The sequence below is a fragment of the Serinus canaria genome, chromosome 7 (assembly GCF_022539315.1).
Source record: "Serinus canaria isolate serCan28SL12 chromosome 7, serCan2020, whole genome shotgun sequence".
Lineage (NCBI taxonomy): Eukaryota > Metazoa > Chordata > Aves > Passeriformes > Fringillidae > Serinus > Serinus canaria.
In genome coordinates, this window is record NC_066321.1 from 25022666 (window position 1) to 25041704 (window position 19039).

The 19039-nt window shown below is 40.6% G+C and overlaps 1 protein-coding gene across 4 annotated transcripts in view; it reads right to left on the reverse strand.

The window, feature by feature from the left end:
• Positions 1–553: 553 nt before the first annotated feature.
• The window catches only part of INO80D (INO80 complex subunit D), a 45714-nt gene continuing 27228 nt past the window's right edge, over positions 554–19039 (reverse strand). For 3 of the 4 annotated variants that reach the window (XM_009088056.4, XM_050977084.1, XM_050977083.1), the window contains exons 8-13: positions 18917–19026; positions 16869–17002; positions 15190–15407; positions 14651–14808; positions 12493–13685; positions 554–6545 (exon numbers count right to left, since the gene is read on the reverse strand). In XM_009088056.4, coding sequence (XP_009086304.2) covers positions 12517–13685; positions 14651–14808; positions 15190–15407; positions 16869–17002; positions 18917–19026 — 1789 coding nt within the window. In that variant the 3' untranslated portion in view covers positions 554–6545; positions 12493–12516. The remainder of the gene's footprint in view (positions 6546–12492; positions 13686–14650; positions 14809–15189; positions 15408–16868; positions 17003–18916; positions 19027–19039) is intronic. The other variant, XM_018911607.3, reaches the window with a different exon arrangement.

Below are 19039 nucleotides of genomic sequence, written 5' to 3' on the forward strand. Positions count from 1 at the left end.
AGGTAGCTCTGCCTAAAGAGAGGACATCCTTCAAGCTACTGCGGAAAAGCCACTCTGGAATCTCAACCTTGGCACTGGCGGAGCAGTGCCAGCCAAGGCAGCCCTGCTGGCACAAACAGCAGCTGGGTCTGAACAAGGTGGTGGCAATTCCCAGTGTCTGAGCAGTGTAGGTCATAGCCATGCCTTGCTTGGCAAGCCTGCCTGAGAGCTGAGCAGAGCCACAAGCAACATCATTTCTCATCCACATGCTAATCACCAAATAATGCGGAACTCCAACTTAACCAGTTTTGTTGATGAAGCAAGTATATATTTTTTAAATCTCAGAAAACATAACAACATACATGAGAAAATTCTATTCTATACCCCTTAAATTATACTTCCTCAAACTGGAAAACAGGATGAAGAGGATCTGGTCTCCAGACAAGTGATCCAGAGCTAGAAAGCACTATAATTAGAACCAGGACTGAGACTGAAGACCCCAGGTTGTTAGAAAAACTAATTAGCTAATGTCATTAGAAGGCAACAGAGAATAAGCAAGAGCCGACTCAGACTCTACAGCAATCTAAGCAAAGGACAGTTTAATAACTGTACTTACGATATGTTTTAAAAGGAAAAAAAAATCACTTCATGGAGTAGATTTCATCCTGGGCAATATCCATACATCTTGGGCTTGGCAAAATGGCTTGGAGAAGAGGGTTTCATCATAGTAAACACAGCTACTTCACAGCAAGATTTATTAATACATCCAAAAGAAAGAAAGAAAATCATTTTGTCACACTATATACAGATAATACATACAGTGTTTTATACACATATTACATCAGTTTTTACACAAGAAAAATATACATAAAAATGTAAACTTTTGTATACAAAAACCCTTAAACAAATTAAACAAGGACCAGATAACAAAAGGAGACCAATCTATTATCATTTAATTGATTTTTTTTGTTTTTAAATGGTAATACAGTACATTCATTGAGAAGTATGAGGAACATGTGAGCCAACCTTTCCTATTTAAAGGGAAAGTACAAACACAAGCTTTCCTCCCCGCCCCTGGAATGCTGTCCGTGAGCCTCCAGCACTAGAGGTGGTGCGAGTTGCCATTGCTGCCAGGGCCCCTGAAGGAAGGAGCCCTTCTTCTGGGGCACCTCCATGCAGCCCTCCCTCCCCAAGTGACACATGCACAGAAGAAGCGAGCTGGGCTGGGCAGTTTGTGCATATTAGCCAGGCTTCCAGCTAATACCACGAGACGGGACGCGGCAGTGCCCGTTTGTATGTTCCCTTTAAGCAGTCATTCAGTGGATTAGCCTTGCTGGAGGAAGTTGCTTATTTTTCCCAATGTATGGTATGCTGAACACATGTGTCAGACATGAGAGGGAAGAAGGAAGGGGTGTAAGAGACTGCTAATCCTTGCTACCATGCAGTTACTTCAAAATCAGGTACATTTGCAAGCTACAATTCACTGGTTCAAAATACACTGCCTCACCTTTGCTTTCCCACTGCAACTTGTTTACATTTTAAACTCTAGTGACCGAACAACTGTATGAGGCTCTTTGTTACAAGGCTGTTTCTGATATCAAAGCATGATCAAGCTACCTTTAAAATGACACCAAACACAAACTTCTCGGAGACAGCCTTAAAATGAGAGAGCATTCCCTCTAAGCACTTCAGATTGTCCATTTGCCACCTTCTTTTATTAAGTCTAGGATAAATATATTTACCCTGAACTGCAAAAAGGATATTGGTTGAGCTTCTGATATCGTTTTGCTCCACTTGCAGATAAATATTTTTGGGAATTGGAGGGAAAAAATCCCAAAAAACAAATCCAAATTTTAAAACCTCAGGCATAAAAGTAAGAAGGGAATTATTTAACATGTTGGTGAAAAAACAGTTGCGGAAACTTGAACTTGTTGGAAACAAACAGACGATAGATTCCAATGAAGGCTTCTCACATTAAATAAGTTAGACGGGTTACAGACATCTTCAATAAAAACATCCATCCTCCACAAAGTATGTTAAAATGAAACACAATAGTGATGCACTGGTATTTCTCCTAAAAAGGACAGAAGGACATGAAATCTCCTTAGTGATATCAGTACTATTGAATGTAGGAGGTGAACAATGATTTACGAAAGTAACGAGGGGAAAAGAAAATAATGAATCATTTATTATAATTGGACAAAAGGGGGATGGGGCAGAATGTAATTACTGTATGCCTCAGAAACATCTGAAGAAAATAAATACTTAGAAACTTGTGTTTCCATTTCTTTCACCAAAACGAGGGTGGGAATAAAGGCTTGTCTGCTTGCTCTTGTTTTTTTTTTTTTTTGTTTCCTTTTCTTTTTTTTCTTTTCCTTTTTAAAATAACAACCCTTCTAGTAAAAATTCAAAAGACAATTACAAATGACTTTAGATAATTAAAAGTCTCCTTTTTAAAATAAAACTTTGATAACACATTACTCCATTTCTTCTATATAATGCAGCTTCAGTGAAAATAAGTAAGAAGGGACAGCAATTTGCAAAAAAAAAAAAAAATTGAGAAAAAAAAATGCCAACCAAGTTTGGTAACATATACACATGTATATGCAGGACATCTACACTCTATATACATATGTAATATAGGTATGCATGAGTATATATCAGGAGATAACCAACAGGTACACTCTCCACATACACAAACTGAAATAGCATCATAGGCGTGTGCGTATCAATCCACACTGTCCCCACGCAGCACACAGACAGACCCAGACACACACCCCAGCACAGGTGTCAGAGAAGTCACGTGTGGCTGCATGAAAGCTCAGATGGAACAGTACACCAGTTACCTTTTTCTAACAGAAAGGCAAGGAAGACAAAATTCCATGGCTGAATTGTGGCCAAGAAAAATTGTGTCATAGCCATACTGAAAACATGGAATCCAGTATGGCTCGATGACAGAACTGGAGCAGCATTGTCCTCTGAAACTGAAGGCTAAGATACACAGCACTTCAATGTGACTGAGCAGGTTGCTGACAGCTGCTTTCTGCTAAAAGCATATAGAGGCTCCATTTAGCCAGAAAACAGAAAATAAAACATTTGAGCCCATAATTTATTTGCATAAGCAATATGACCCAATACACAACTAGATGCAAAGTGCTAGCATGTTAATGGTGAACTCTGCACTCCTTTTAAAATCCGTTTTATGGTCAAGTGTAACAATCTGTGTTTCTTTTGATATGTTTGATGACAACCCCATTGCTCAGAACAGAGCATAGGGCTGCTTTCTGCTTACTTCCTGTGTTATGGGAGATACACATAAAACTTCTTTTTTCTCCCTAGGGTTGAGAATTGGAAGGTAGTATTTGGTGGGTGCAGTTTTCTCATTTTGACCATTTAAATATAATGCTGGGTTAACCTTTTAATATGCTAGGAAGCTCTGCATCAGGTTCCATGAAAAGTTTGTATTCATCTGCAAATCAATCACAGTCCTACTGAAACACAATTGAAGCTGGGGAAGTTTGCATAAGTTCAAGCAGATGCTCAGGGCCCAATTCAGCTACCACTCCAGTCTCCAAGAGAACTTCCCTCATGCACAAGCAGAGCTGGATTGGGCCATTAAAGCTGATTGCTGCTAGCAAGAGAAACTGCAGAGATGCAGGGACAAGGAGGAGCTGGAATGGAGGCAATGGAGCAGAGAAGCAGAAGAAGTTGGCATTTTGCAAGAGGCCTCAACGAGACTAAATGTAAAACAAAAGCAGAGACATAGAAACTCCACTGCAGGGCTGAGGTAACACAAGCCAATGGTGGCCAAGCTCAGATCAGTCTCTGAGTCATCCAGACCCTTCAGAAGAATTTAAAACAACTTGTCTGGCACAAGTGCTTACCTGTTACACATGTGTTAGGTGGATAGTCCCTCTCTTTAGCTCACACACTCACTCATGTTACAGCTTATGTACAGGTGAGTGATACAAGGCATATTCCACCTATCCATCTGTATGCATGTGTATCTAGATTTAGATTGCTTGCATTCATACATATTTATTGTACATCACGAGGGCAAGTCCACATTCAGCAAAATGCTCCTGTTATCTCAAATACAGACATACCTCTCTGCACACAAAAATGGGTCTCTTCTCCTCTAGAAAGGCATAAAGATTTATGCTCCTAATTCCCATTACCACCAAATAAGCAGAAGAAAAGGCCTCTGACAACTTCCACCTCCCTACCCTTTTGCCTATATGCATATGTGCCAGAAGCAAATAGTGGAGAGAAGGAAAGGGAGAGAGATGCCTGGGGGAGCATCAACATCATGATATGGAGGGGAATAAAAGAAAAATTGCAAAAAATTTCAAATTCAATACTAGAAGCTCTGTTTTTCTAAAAAGGTTTTTAAAGTCACCAGGATCATCATAAAAGTGATACTGTATGAATAAATAACAATTAGGCTACTTTCTCCAGCCTAAATAGAACAATATGAAGAGTAAGCCAATCTGAAGAATGCTTCTGACTTCTCACAATTTCAAGTGAGAGCTCCCATAAAGAAATCTTTCTTTTCCGATTATGAAAAAAAGGTAATTGGTCACAATCAAATTCAGAATTTCACAGCCTAAATGAAACTCCCCTGACTGAATGTATATTTTGTTCTGCAATCCCACAACAGAACTTTTAGGGCAAAATTGATACACACAAATATCCTCAGAAGAGAAAAAAAATCTACTTTGAAGACAAGATCCTTTTATGGAATGGAGACCACTGCACAACCAGTACCCCTTATAATCTAATTGGAAAACACAAGAACGCTGATTGAAAACATTTTCCAAGTCAGACCAGAGGAGATTCAGGTATTAATTTGCAAAGATACAACAATTCTCATGCCTCTCCATCCCACCGAATGCAAACCTTCCCATTCAGTTTGCCCTGGAAAACTCCTTTCTTCCATCACTCCTCCTCCCACATTTGTTTTATTTAAAGGCTGTCTTTGGGAGCTTGGTATTTTCATGGCATTTTAAACAGGGCTCAAAGCAACTCATTTGAAAAACAGTAAAATTGACATGATATCAGAGTTAGCCTTATAACAGAAGATTATATAGTAGAGAGTTTCAGTTATTTATATAACAGTGAGGACATAACAACCCCCTACTAAATAATCACATTTCTACAATACATTCCATCACCTCTTGACTACTTTTCTCTTTACAAAACTATGACCTACATACAATATACACATTCGTATCACACATACATCCCCCCCCAATGCATATTTTTTGTGTGTATATATAATACATACATGCACACAAGCAGTCTAATTCTATTTATAAGTCACAGTGGGAATTCCTTTGTGAGGAAAGGAGGGGAAAATTCCTGAATAAGACACTGTAGATTCCTAATGTTCCAACTTTTCAAATTCCAACTCACAGAGCTAACTGGAAATAAATACATTTAAAAAAAGAAAAGGTCTTACAAACTTGGTTCACAACTCCCAGCTACAGCAGTTGGATGTTTAAATTTGATCTATTTACCCTGTAACTAAATTTCTAATCATAGGTACAAACCACGGATAAATTATTGCAGAATGTAACACTCAAAATTTAAAAAGAGTTATAGGAACAGTAATATAAGGGTTAAAAAGAGTTCTATACTTGTTGATACAGGATACCATTTTATTTTATTTATATATATATCTATATATAGATATAGATATCTGCAAGGTAGCAAAGAATAGCTGTACACCTTGACACGGCAAAGATCCAGTGTAAAAAGGTGCTTCACTAGTTTGTTTTTCCAAAAAAGCTTGTATATAATTTTATAGCTATTAAAAACACATATGCAACATAATTCATTACACTCAATACAGCTTCAGTATAAAACTTATAATTTATGAGGTGATGTTAATAGCATAAATTAATATACCATTTCTCTTAAAATCTACAATAAGTATTCTGAAAGCTCGTTGGGGAAGGGTATCTTTAAATAAAAAGTTTAAAGCTGAGCGTGATGAAAAGGATTCTGTATGTTGAACTTGAGATGAGAGCCCCGAGAAGAGAAAGAGTCCGTGAGCCAGACACTGTTGACTATAAAACTGAACAAAGATTTCTCCTTCTTGCGCTCTCACTTAGGTGACGCTCTACTTAAATTATTATTTACTTTTAAAACTATTAACTTTTTTCTTTTTATTTTTACTTTTTTCTTTTTTTTTTTTTTTTCTTTTTTCTTTTTTTTGTTAACTGCCCTTATTTCCACAAGGAATCCCTGAGACATACCCAAAACTGTACAGTGAAGGTCATCACTGTTCAGAGAAACTGGTTCAACCCCTTCTGGTAGGATGTAGCTATTTTGCATGAGAATCAAAATGTCCATCGCTTCAGAATGAATCTATTTGCACCAGAACCAACTACACTGTTTAAGATGCAGGTTGGAGAGTCATTTCAGGGTAAATCAGTCCACTCCAAGGTAGAAGCCAATGCCATCGCAGTTAGCTACATCAGAGCAATCTGCACCAAAGTTAAAGTTTTCCAGAGGATATCTGGGAACGTTACCTATCCAGAGTTCATCTCCGTGGGCACCAGCTGACAAGGAGAAAGCAGGTTAAACATTAGCATCACTGGACCAAGTTCAGCATGCCTGTGTGGTCGACACATGGGTAACTCTGGACATCTCACTGTGTGTGTGTTTGGGGGACTAGCGAGAGGAAGAGGAGGAATGCCTTTTTCTACAGCAAGTACAGCTTTATGGTCAAAAGCCCAAGTTTCATCCTATTCACTTTCAGACCGAATTCTTCGACCTAGAGTAGACTGAAAAGGTGCCAACACTTACTTCAAGGAGACAGATACAGAAAGCTTTTTCCATCTATTGCTCTCAACTTAGAGCCATGCTCACTTTGTCCTTTCATGCTTCCACTACATTACTTCATTCCACAGCAGCTACAGAAGGAGCAGAGTAAAACAGGGGAAAGCAAAGAACTCAACAACCATAAGAAGTACCAGACAGCAAAGGGAAAATAGTCACTACCATTTGGGGTTTTTTAAAAAAAGCGTCTGAAGACAGTGAGAAAATTGTTTTAGAATGCATCTTTTCTAACTCCTTCTCCTTCTCCAAACTTTTTTTTTCTCAACAACAGTGCTTTTGTCTAGTTTTAAAGACAAGACTGAAATTTCAACTGATCAGAACGCAGGTCTCTTATGACCAGATCTCTCCTGAAGTTCAAGGTGAAGTTTAATGAACACAAATATAGATTTTTGTCACCAACCCTCCTCACTTTTATTTGGGCTCGAGTATATCAAGAAAGAGTAATTTAAATTTTAATTCCTCACTTTCTACTGATACACATCTCAAATGAAGAAGAACTTCTCAGAAGGTAAAAATGCCTCTATATTCACTGCTAGCATGTGCACTCCCATGATCAATGTTGCAACCTCAGCATCTAGTTCATGACATATTAGCATGCTGTGAAACATCTCCCTACTCACTGATCTGAAAAATACTTTGATCTATTGCACTGTCATTCTAGCATCCAAATATATGTTATGAATTGCAGAAATCTCTCCTCCTGTTCATCTTACAGTCAGATTTGCTCAGAACCACAGAAGACTTACCAGCTGGCATAACTTACATTGGAGAAGTGTCTGAGAATGGGAAAACAGATGCAAGAATGATGAAGAATGTGGAGCAGAAGGAAATATAGGAGGTACAAGAAGTAGCCCACAAATCCCCAGAAGATCAGAAAGACCTCGTGGTCAGAAGGTGAGAAAGACCTAAAGATCTGGCCAGCACACTAGCCCCAAACTATTCCTTCAGTTACTATTTCTGCCACTACTGGACCTTGCAAGAGGTCTGCACAGGAGACTCCTTCACATGTAGAAATACAAAAGGAAAAACACCCCAGTTCCACCAGGGAAGCTGCCTGGACAGCCACACAAACGTCTCACTGCAGGTAACTCTTCTATTGTTTGTTGGCTGAATGCACCTCCTGCCACTGTCCTGCAAGTCTTGAAAGGTTAACTGCAGGTACCTGATCTTCCAAAAATGTTTCCCTCTTCTCTGCCCAAAGGCTCATACTGTTGGAGAATTCATGAGCGGATTTAGCTCGCTGCAGCACAAAGACAGGGAGAAATACCCGTGGAGGCCTGACAATGCCTACAGGGATACACAGCAGCAAGAAGGCTGCAGGAGCTCAGGGAGCAGCTGGAGCTCAGAAGCAGCATAGGCAGCCACCAGGGCCAGCTTCTCAGGGAAGAAAACTGCCCACTGTCTATTGTACAGCTTTGCAGGACTCTCTTGGCAAGCAGATTCAAACCCTGAATGCGTTTAGATGTGGTTACAGCAAGACGAAGCTTCCAACTGAATATGGCTACTGGTTTGCAGGTTCAGTCCTAGGTCTTTTTCCTTGGCCATGCCCCTAAAGCCAGTGACAGCTCACAACAGAATATCCTAATTTTCCAATACTCAAGTTCCTTTTATAAAAAATAAAATAAAATAAAATAAAAGGCTGCTTCCCTTGGCTTCTCTTTGCTATTAGGTACAGCTCCTCTTTGACAATTTCTTTTCTCTGATTTTTGCCTAGCAGGCAATAAGCTTCTCAGGGCTTTCAGTGCTTTCCAAACCAGAACTGCAAATCCCCATTTTCAGCTGGAAATGGAGCTGTTGCCATTTTCCCCACAGTGCCTGAGGCAGACCTGCAACTGTGCCGCCTCTCAGCATTATCAATTTAGTGCCTTTATGCTCAGCCATACATAGAAGCATGCTACTAATGAGAAGGGATCCAAGCAAGAACCTGGAGGAACTGGAAGGCAGGAGGAGACAGAGTTCTTGTATCATAATTATGAAGCCAAAGAACAAATCAACTTTGAGGTATCTAAGTGCATATGGTTCCCCTCAGAGCTGGTGTAAGGTCTTCCTAGGTGAAAGGAAATGTCAAAGCAAGCCTTAGAGAATGCCTTATGCACCACAAGAGCATGAAGCTATTCCTGATAAGCCTCTGTACAATGTCAAAATTAACCTTGTGTTAAATACTTTTGTACAGAGACTAATTGAGGTGCTATTATTGCCAAAATTATGTAAATTTTGTCTAATTTTGTTCATTCTTTAAAACTCCAGTCTTATGTGAAGGAATTAACTTTTAGGTTCAACTAGTCTTATTCCATTTGTCAACACATGAAGGGCACGGCAGGTATTGAGCATCTGAAATTGCTACACTGGCTCTTTGGTGAAGGGGTGACAAGAATGCTAACTGCTCTAAGAGCTGATACTCAAAAACATTTGTGAGAGAACATGGAATCTCCTTGGGAACCACCTCAAGGACCACCTTAACCAAGCCAGCAGGATTTCCCAGAGGAAGAGGTGTGAGATATCTCTGACTACACATACCTCTCAATTAGATCTCTTGCATCCAACAGTAAGACACTGATGCACTGAAGTCAACATGTTGTGTGGGTGTAGAAACCCCCTGGAATGATCCACCTTGTAAAGCTAAGATCGACACCCGTAACTGCTTGGCAGCCATGTAACCATGAAATTGGTGGCAGTGACACAATGAGAGGTGAACCAGGAAAAGGCAAGAGTGGTGGCCCGTTTCAGAACACCGGGGCAGACAGGACAGGGAGCTTCCTATTTCAATGGTATACAAACTGAAGTTTATTTTTGAAAGTGCAGCTTTATTGCAAACTTAGTTTGCTCATGGAACAATGTAACGCAGTCAGTTTTCAGGGAAGAGTCGCCAAGCAAGAAACAAAGATTGAAATCTAAGTGGGGAAGAGACTTGATGTCCCAAGCTACTTTAAAGAAACCCAGGTACATAAAAGCCATTGATTTCAAATGGTAATCACAGACCTCCACTGCTCTGACAGCTTCTGAAATTCCCTGTCTAAATCAATGCAGAGATTAGGAGCTGGGTTCTGTTCTGAGTTAGACCAGTACAAACTCACCATGACCTTAGACTGGAAAGCTCCTCTGTAATTTAAACCAGCACACCCAAGCAGAACTTGGCTCTCAGTTCCTATCATCCTCTCTTCCCCCCGGCATTTGCTAAGAAAGAGAAATATGGTGTGGGGCAAATATACTCTGCACTAGCTGCAGCTTCATTAGAAGTTTGATGGGCACAAGAATCATTTCAAGACCAAAGTCCTGAAACCAGTACATAGAAATGAACACCCTCTAAAATTACATGAATTCTCAAGCAGATTAAGGAATTAACCATTTGGTATACTAGTTCTCCACTTTTTGTCAGTCAGACATCCCAGCACATTGAAGAAGGTATATGAACACAACAAAAATCACCTGCAAATCAGTTGTCTCCTCGACAAAGTATGGGTAACATAATATAAAAATAAATAAAAGCCTTGTCAGATTTGCCTCATTCACAATATCACTGGGCATTCCTCAATCAGCAGGACAATCACAAGCAGGATTTCATAGGCTTCAATTAAACTTTTTATGTGATTTAAAAAAACATTTAAGTGTTACAAACATATTTAAATCACCACTTAAAGAATTCGGTATATAATATTAAGATCTATTTTACCAAGTATGAAATAATGACTTCATAACAACAGAAGCATGAAAATAATTTTTGTCTCTTCCACCCACATACACCTGCAATTTCAGAAAAAGACATATGCATCATCCATACCCTTTTATATTTAAAGAGGACAGATCATTCAAGAAAAGAGGGATAATATGATTGCTACAATAGTCAGAAGACACAAGACCTATCCCATTTAAACTCTGTTCCTTAGGAAGATGGAAGGAGAGGTTTGGGTCAGATATTTTGGTGTGTGCCTGACTGCCAACAAAATGAATTTCTATAGCAACTAAACTTCATTCAGTGATCCTTTGCTCAGAAAATTTATTAGGCCTTCCTATTACATGTGCTTGGTTCTCTTAATTTCCTGAAACAGACTAGAATTCACACAGGTAGAATAAAATCCATCATCTACAGTACAGAAAGACTGAAATGTAGAATTTTCTATTTTCTCTCATCTGCATCTCTGAAACAAACCAAGAAGAGTAGAGACTTGTATTAAACAGGAGCTACTTTTACAGTCAAAGTCAGGGTACAGTAGGAAGTTTGAGCCCTAGAGAGTCACAAGCAAATTACTTCTCAATAAGGAGATGCAAGTGAACACCTCAGAATTTCTGCTGCTATTACCTCTTGGTTTAAAGAACAAAATTTTAAAATAATTATTATTTTAAGAAATGGAAAAACCTAGCTGACTCTTTTCTTTAGGAATTGCAATTACTACCAAAGAGTGAATACTGTCATTAGCAGGTGATCAGCACAAACAAAACTATCCTGCAGACATAAGGAATTGTTACCTATTCTGCATTAGTGATATCTCTTTTGATTAGCCATGACTGCTGATAGGTACCTGCTAGTTCCTTGCATACATTCAGTTTCCCAAACAGAGCATCAAACCCTACAAGTGTTGGAAAAACTATATGGCTCTCAGGGGATTAAAAACTGTCCAAGAAAGTCTCACTAGTTAGACATACTGCAAGAAATGCATCCATTTGAAACTTACAATGGGTCTGAACTAGACTTGTGTGGATGGGCAGAAAACCAAACTAATTCTTCCTGTTTCAGCTGAGAAATCCCTGTCAGCCTGTCAGGCGAAGAGTTCTGGACAAAGACACACTTGAAAAGGCAAATCATCAATGCTACAAGGCCACAGTAATTCAGCAAGGAAGGAAATTTCTCACAGGAATCTTCTCTAATCCATGATCTGCATTTCAATCCTTCTGTTTATTTGTGTTTTCCTGGGCTAACTTCGTAACAGCCTTCAAATTTATGGGCAACCAGTCAACTGATCTCTTTGCTACTCAATGAATTAGAAATCGTGATAATAAAAAACCCCAAAAATCAGCATGCAGTAAGAACAGTGACCAGTTCTGGAAGGGGACAACTACTTCTTCACCAAAAGAAGAAAAGGAATCGCTGCTCCCTGCACCCCAAACACACACACACACAGAGGAAGTCAAGAGACTATTTCAAGAAACTGCCAAACTCATCCTTGAATTGTGATCTTGATTTAGGACTTCAGTGCACCACTCTCAAATCAATGTGTGCAGCCAAGTTTTCCGTGCCAAATGCTACCTTTGGAAAAAGAGCAAATTAAAAAAAAAAAAAAATCAAGAGACTTCTGCCCACTGGAAAACCTTCTACCAGATGCTAATGGGATGGCAAGCACTGATCCGAACCCTAGGGAACAGTAGCGTGCATCAGTGATCTGAGGTATCTTCCCATTTCTAGGTCTTGCTGCTAAGATCATTTACATCCAGTAACTGTGCTGTATCCTTAAGGAATTATTGGGGAACAGTGAACCTGCCTGCAATAAATGAGCACCGGTGCCTAACGAGCACATGTGAATGCTACAGCAAGGTTCACAGAGGGCTAACCCTGGTCAGTACTGAAGCAGGGGTTTTCTTCTCAACCCCCTCCCAAAAAAAAGGGAAGAGAAGACAGACAAAATAAAGAGAAAGGAAAAAAGGAAAGATAGAAAACACAGGTCCCCCATCTACCTGCAGGGAGCCAGGCAGACAAGCTCAGTTGGAGGTGGTGAAGGGCGCGGATGCGTTATTGGTACTGGTAGCGGTGGCACCGGTCACTGCGAAGCCCGTGGGAGGAGCTATGGAGCTGTGGCTGGGCTGCAGGTCCTTGGGAATGCCACTGTGGGAGCTCAGCTGGTGCCCAAAGGCTGCGCTGAACTGAGGGAGCTGTTGTTTAGGGGAGGTGGAGCCCATGAGTTCAGCGGAGGCAGGACCCATGCCACTGAAACTGGTCTGCGGTAACCCCGGAAGCACACTGGAGCTGTTGGGGGTCACGGTGGCGAAGGCAGGCTGGGTGGTCTCTGAGTGCGAGGTGGTAGGTGGTGTGGACAGGGAGGTGGACAGGAGGTGTCCATCTGCACCAAGAAGGTTGCTAAACGGAGAGGGGTCCCCAAGATTGACAGGAAGATTTCCCCAGTGAGTTCTGGGGTTGACCACCCCGCTAAGTGGCACATCCAGCTGCGTTGGGAGCAAGTGCTGTGCCATCATGGGCATCTCTGCTGAGAAGGTAGCTGCCAAGTTATCACCAGAAAAGGATGTGGTGTGAGGGGATGTGATATGGTCACTGTAGGGAGACGGCACATGCTCACTATCATAATGGCTTCCATGGGGTGAGGAGTGTGAATGGTCACTGCTGTATTGCTGTCGTGAGGTGATCAGGTCATCTGCCTTGCTCAGCAGCTGGGCAGGGTGGGGCCTCTGGGAGGCATGGCTGCCATCATGAAGTCCATGAAACTGTCCCGGGAAGGCTCTCTCCCCAAGGCCACTCTGGCTTATCAGAGTGGCAGAAGTAAGGCCAACGTTGGCTGGGGCTGAGAACTGCCCCTGGATCTGCCCTGCCAGGGGCGTAGGTGGGTTGGACAAGGTAGCAGAACGGAGCAAGTTCTCATCCAGCTCCAGACCGGAGAAATTATCATGTACTATACGCCCATTCAACAGCTCCCCCAGATCCGTGTTAACCTCTCGACTCAAGGACTGCATTCCTGGAGCTCCAGCACCTGTAGAGAACACCCCTATCGCTCTATCTGACAGCTCCTGAACTGGCACACCATCTGTCTGTGTAAGTACTCCAATGGTACTCAGGCACTCGAGAGAAGTTACAGCCTGTAGGGCCCGTTCCAGTTCTTCAGCCTCTTCTGTGGTTGGAAGAAGATCTCCATTTTTACCTGCAGAGACAGGGACACCACCAGTTAGTGCACTGCTCTCAGGTGAGCCTGGCCCTGGCACTCAAAGGAGGAAGATGCACAGACAGTTCAGTACAGAGTTGCATTGTATGATGACCTTCCAGCACGGCTTGCAGTACACAGAAAGTGTCATACATCAGTGTTCACTAGCCAAGCTACGTAAGAAAATCATGAAATTACACCTTCCTCTTCAATGGAAATCCCCCTCTTCCCCTTCTCTTCCACATACTATAGTAGGAGATGCCTCTTAAACTTCCCAGACTTAAAAGTAAAAATGCTTAAGTAAGATCTTCAATGCTGTAATAACACATTGAAGATCTTTCCACTTACCACATTTAGCCTGGGCCTAAAATTTACACAGACAGTATAATTCAGGTTAATTTCAATTCAAACACAGCCTGATGTCACCTTATATCAGAAAATGACCAAAGAAATCACGTACCCAACTCCAGGCTGTTCTAATTTCTTTGTTATAAGTTACAGGTACTGAACTTTAGAACGCAGAAATTCAAGAACATTTCTGATCAAAAGATAGTTTAAAAAATGTATTTAAAGATTTTATTCTCACTCTCTTCTCTTTTTATCAAAAGCCAACATTGACTGTGATTCCAGCCCCACTCGATGGCAGAAAGATGCCATTACTGAGAACACTCTTGATTAAACTGTAACACTGACAGGCAGTGAAAATGTAAAATGAATTATTAAAACACTAAACCAATTATGATTTTCAGAGCAGTAATTACATGAGCAAGCAGAGAACTATGCACACAGCCTTCTTAAAGTCTGCTTTACTTCAGAGCTCACAAACAATAGAGCAAGTGCACACTTCCTTCTCTAGAATTTATTACCTCTGTAGGAAAGCAAGCAACTCCTCAAAATGCAGTTTAGAAACACTCACTTCTTCAGTTCACTGACTGTGTTCATGCTAGCATAAAATAAAATGGTACCTTCAAAGAAATCAAAATCTTGCAAGTCATCAGGCAGCCGTGGCAGGACATCAGAGAAGTCCTCCTGATTCAATTCCAAGTCATGTGGAATGTCTGTGATTTCATTGGCGATATCATCAGGCAGCTCATCGGCACTGAGCTCTGGAGTGGAGGGGCTCCTGAACAGAAAGGAACATTAGTCCCTGGTGTTCAACTCTGCTTGCTCCAAAGGACAACTATCAGTGTATACCCATCTAAAATGGATGCTTCCCCACACATTTTTTCCTCCACTATCTAGGAAAAAATGTTTTTAGGTAGCATCTTTAGGAAGCTTACACTTAGGCTACTCATTAACTACATAAGAGGCAACATCAGGAGCAAGATATTTTACCCATCAAACCCAATCATTGCTCAAATCCACTCTTAAGGGTTTTTTTTTTCAACAGTCACAAGGAGATGCAATGTTTAGGCCCGCTCCAGATGCTGCCTGGCAGCTTTGTACAGATCTCATTGGCAATGCTGAGGCCAGCAGTGGGAAGCTGGGCAGGAGCAGCACTGACCGTATGTGGGGTATCTCTACTGGCAGTGAGACACTGGCAGGCATGGTGAGGTTCCCTTGGGGCACTGCAGGAGGAATGGGTTTCTGGGGCCGGCGTGGGCCTCGCCTTCTCTTCTTCTTGTGTTTTTTGGTAAGTGCAGGTGGCTTCGTTTTCTTCCTGGGTTTCCTCTGCTGCTGGTGCTGAACTTTGCGGGAGCTGTCCCCTCTCAAGAAATTATCCTTAGGGAGCAAAACAATACCAATGGGAGCATATTAAGAACTAGTATTACTTTCCTAGCTTTTTTCACCCTGGTCATTGAACAGACATGTGGAATGTAATGCAAGAGGAACTGTTAGCTTACACACAAACACAGTTTCAAAAATTGAGCTGTTTCCTTCCTCATTGACCCCAATGGCAAAAATAACACAGACCAAATTATGAGATATTGTAAACTGGAGATTGTGCAGTGACACTTTGAAAATTATCATAGCAAACCCTAACTAAAAAGTGCAAAACCATAACCTTTAGCAGCACTCCTGTAAGTATTAAAGACAAAATGCTGGTGTGAGCTGGTGTTAATGTGGATAATGTGCAGCAGCTGAAGCCACAATCCTCAAGTGCCCGCTGACATAACAGAGGGACAGCACAGAAGAGACAAAATTAATACTGCTGGACTAGAATAAGGATGTGGGTAAACAATTATGGCCTCATTGCTTCTGAACAGCAATCACTGACACATTAAAAAATAAATCAAACCATCATCAGTCTTCAGTTGCCATCATACTGGGTATGGCAGAGGATTACATTTGTTACAGAGGTAAACCTTGAGGGACATACTGAAGATTGCCTAAAAAAGGGGGAAACCCCATACAGATCTGTGTAGCACAAACCCTCACCTCTTAATCAAAAAAACTCTACAATTCAAAATTATTTGAAAGGCTGGGCAAAAACAGTAACAAAAAACTTTTACTAACCCAACAAAACAAACAAAAAAAAAAAAAAGGAGTTTTACACCTAATTGAAGGTAGGACAAGAAGCCTTAAAGCAGGGGCAGGACAGAAGTGGGTTTGTGAATTATCCTAAAGGTTTTGTTGTGGAAGATTGGTGTCATAAAAAGGAGAGCAGAGGACATCAACTTCATTTCTCCATTCTCTCAGCTTGAGGTAGGCCCCTGCTTTTTCTCTGGGATCCATGGATCCCTGAAGGAAGTTAGAGATACATTCTAACAGTTACTAAAAGGCAAATAAAGTAGCAAACCCATTATTTGCATCCTTGCAATCACTATCTACGTTACCTTTAGAAAGTAGTTTGGGCCCTGTGTACTGAGACTGTTTAAGATGCAGTGTTCTAAATACCACACTCACTCTCAGATTCAAGGACCAGGGTCACTCCCAATAAAATGACCTCTCACAATGATCTTCTATTTCTCACTTTAAGACAGCAATCAAATTTCCTCCAGTGAAGAATATTCCTATGTATACTTTATTGTATCCTCAAAACTACATAAAAGATTTTCACTACATACTTTATACTAATTGGGAATGTTTGTCAAGTTTTACCCTTTTAAGAAAAATAATAGCAAACAAGCTCTTAAGTTCATAAACTTGCTAGTTGTCAAGGAAGACTTCATATGAAGACTGGAGTTAAAACTCCTGATCATGCCAATACACAAATAAATACAATGATGGCTTTGTACTTACCATTTTTTTGGCATGTTCTTCGCACAGAGGTGTCTGATGTGTAATGTCAAAAACTGGCACAGAGCACTGCTGACCATCTGCAAACTTGGCTGTGCAACTCGAGAAGAGCTGCTGAGAACGGTTCAATAAGATATCTGTGCATTTCTGCATCAGGAATAACACAGGACAGTGGTGGAGGAACGCCCTTTGATTTATCAATCTGATCAAGATCAGAGACTTCAACTCTATCTGGCCATAGATACTATTTTTAATGAGTGCCTTAAATTTACTATTCAAGTTCAAAGCTAGGTAAGGCTCAAACCCAACTTTTAAAGTGAAAAAGCTGCCTTCATGCAGAATCTCTAATGATTTTATTATATACTGAGATAGTTTTATAAAAGCAGCCATTTCACTAATGAGTTCTTAGCAAAAAGAAGCCCTTTCCTGGAGCCTTAATCAATAGATCAATAGTAGCAGTTGGAACAGGGTAGTCAACAGGACTATTTCCTTACAGACTAATGACAATCCATACTGAAACATTAAAGAAAGAGTATTTCTTAATTCAATCTTTTAAGGTACATTCTTGGCATTTATCTTTAGAGCACAGACACAGAAGTTTCAAGATCCTTCCTGCTCCTCTGAAAAAAAAGAGATGTGCAAGCAGACAGAAAGGTCAAGTAAATCCACATGTAAGCTTGCTGAGATTTCCTTCAGAAAAATCCTTAGCAGGAGTAAAAATGTTTCCAGACTTACAGCAAATCAAACAGATATTTCATTGTGTCTTTTTTCAAACAGCACAAGAAGCACTCCTTCCATCTCGAACAGTTCTCAGACCTCAACATCACTATGTATGTTTATAAAATGTTAAAACAAAACAAAAAAAGGACAAAGAAATGAAAAACCTGCAGAACAATCCAGATAGCAGACTCGGATGGATGGATCAGAACCAAGAAGCTGCTCATTTTAGAGAAGAAAATGCAGAGAGAAAAAATGGGCATACATGCAAAATCACAAGTCTAGACTATCCTGCTCTACACACAGCAACAAGCAAGACCACTTAAAATTAAAAACTACCCAAACAAAAAAATCCCATCAGAACCATGAGGCAAACCCCAAATGAAGCTGTATGTCATGGTGCTCTCTCACAGAGGTTTTGAACTGCTCTGCAAACTGCTTTTAAGTGGCCTCAAAAAAAAAAATCAAACAATAAAAACAAGGCATCTGCAAAACAAAAAGATTGGAAAGGTGCTGCAGTCTGACAGTAGCTGAGTACATCAGCACTAGTCACTTTTAATACCAAAACCAAAAGTTCCAACAATAGGAGTCATCCCAACAAAAGCACCAATTCTTCAGCTGAAAACAAACAAAAAAACCCCAACAAAGTCTGCACAATTTTTAAGTATTATAGGTCATAAGTCTGCCTTTTTGTAGTCTTCAGAACCAAAACTCACATCTATTGTGCTTTCTTCTTTCTGAGATCTTCAGCCATTGACTTTCAACATTCTTTCCAGGCTTTGTTTGAAATTCCAAGCACAGGCAACCCTTCCTCACCTGGACTAAGAGGTTCTGCAACTCCTTCTATTCTGCTTCTTTAAACAATGCAAAGTATGATTTCAACTTTCTAGTCAGTGTAAGCCCTCTTTTTATACTATCTATAAAAACCTTTACCCACGAAAGTGGCACAGAAAGCTGGTCTATTGGAACCTACCAGGAGCTTTATGAAAGCCAGGAGGCTGAAAGTCACATGGTTTGTACCAAGTCATTGTGAAGGATGATCACTTTGTAAAGGTTTCTTGCCCACACTAAATACAGCTCACAAAGTAAAATGATGTTCCTATTACAAATACCAGTAGCAGACTACTTATCCTCTGTGTCTACACACCTAAATCACACAGCCAAATTAAAAACAAAGGAGTTGCCTTTGTTAGTATGATGACATACTAACAAATAGGCATTTCTTTGTGAAAACTTAGTTACCATGCCAAAATTCAACAAACAAACAAAAAACCTCCTAAAACAGAACAGCTTCCATGCCTGAATGCCACTCCCAAACAGAGTTAAGAGGATACGCTGAAAACAGTGCCTGGTGAATGGAAGGGCCTTGTTAGTGCACTGCTCTCCCTTCGAAGTCCCACTGCAGGTTGTTGGTTCTGCATCTCTCTGCCTTGCTTGGCTTGTGCTGAAAAGAAAGC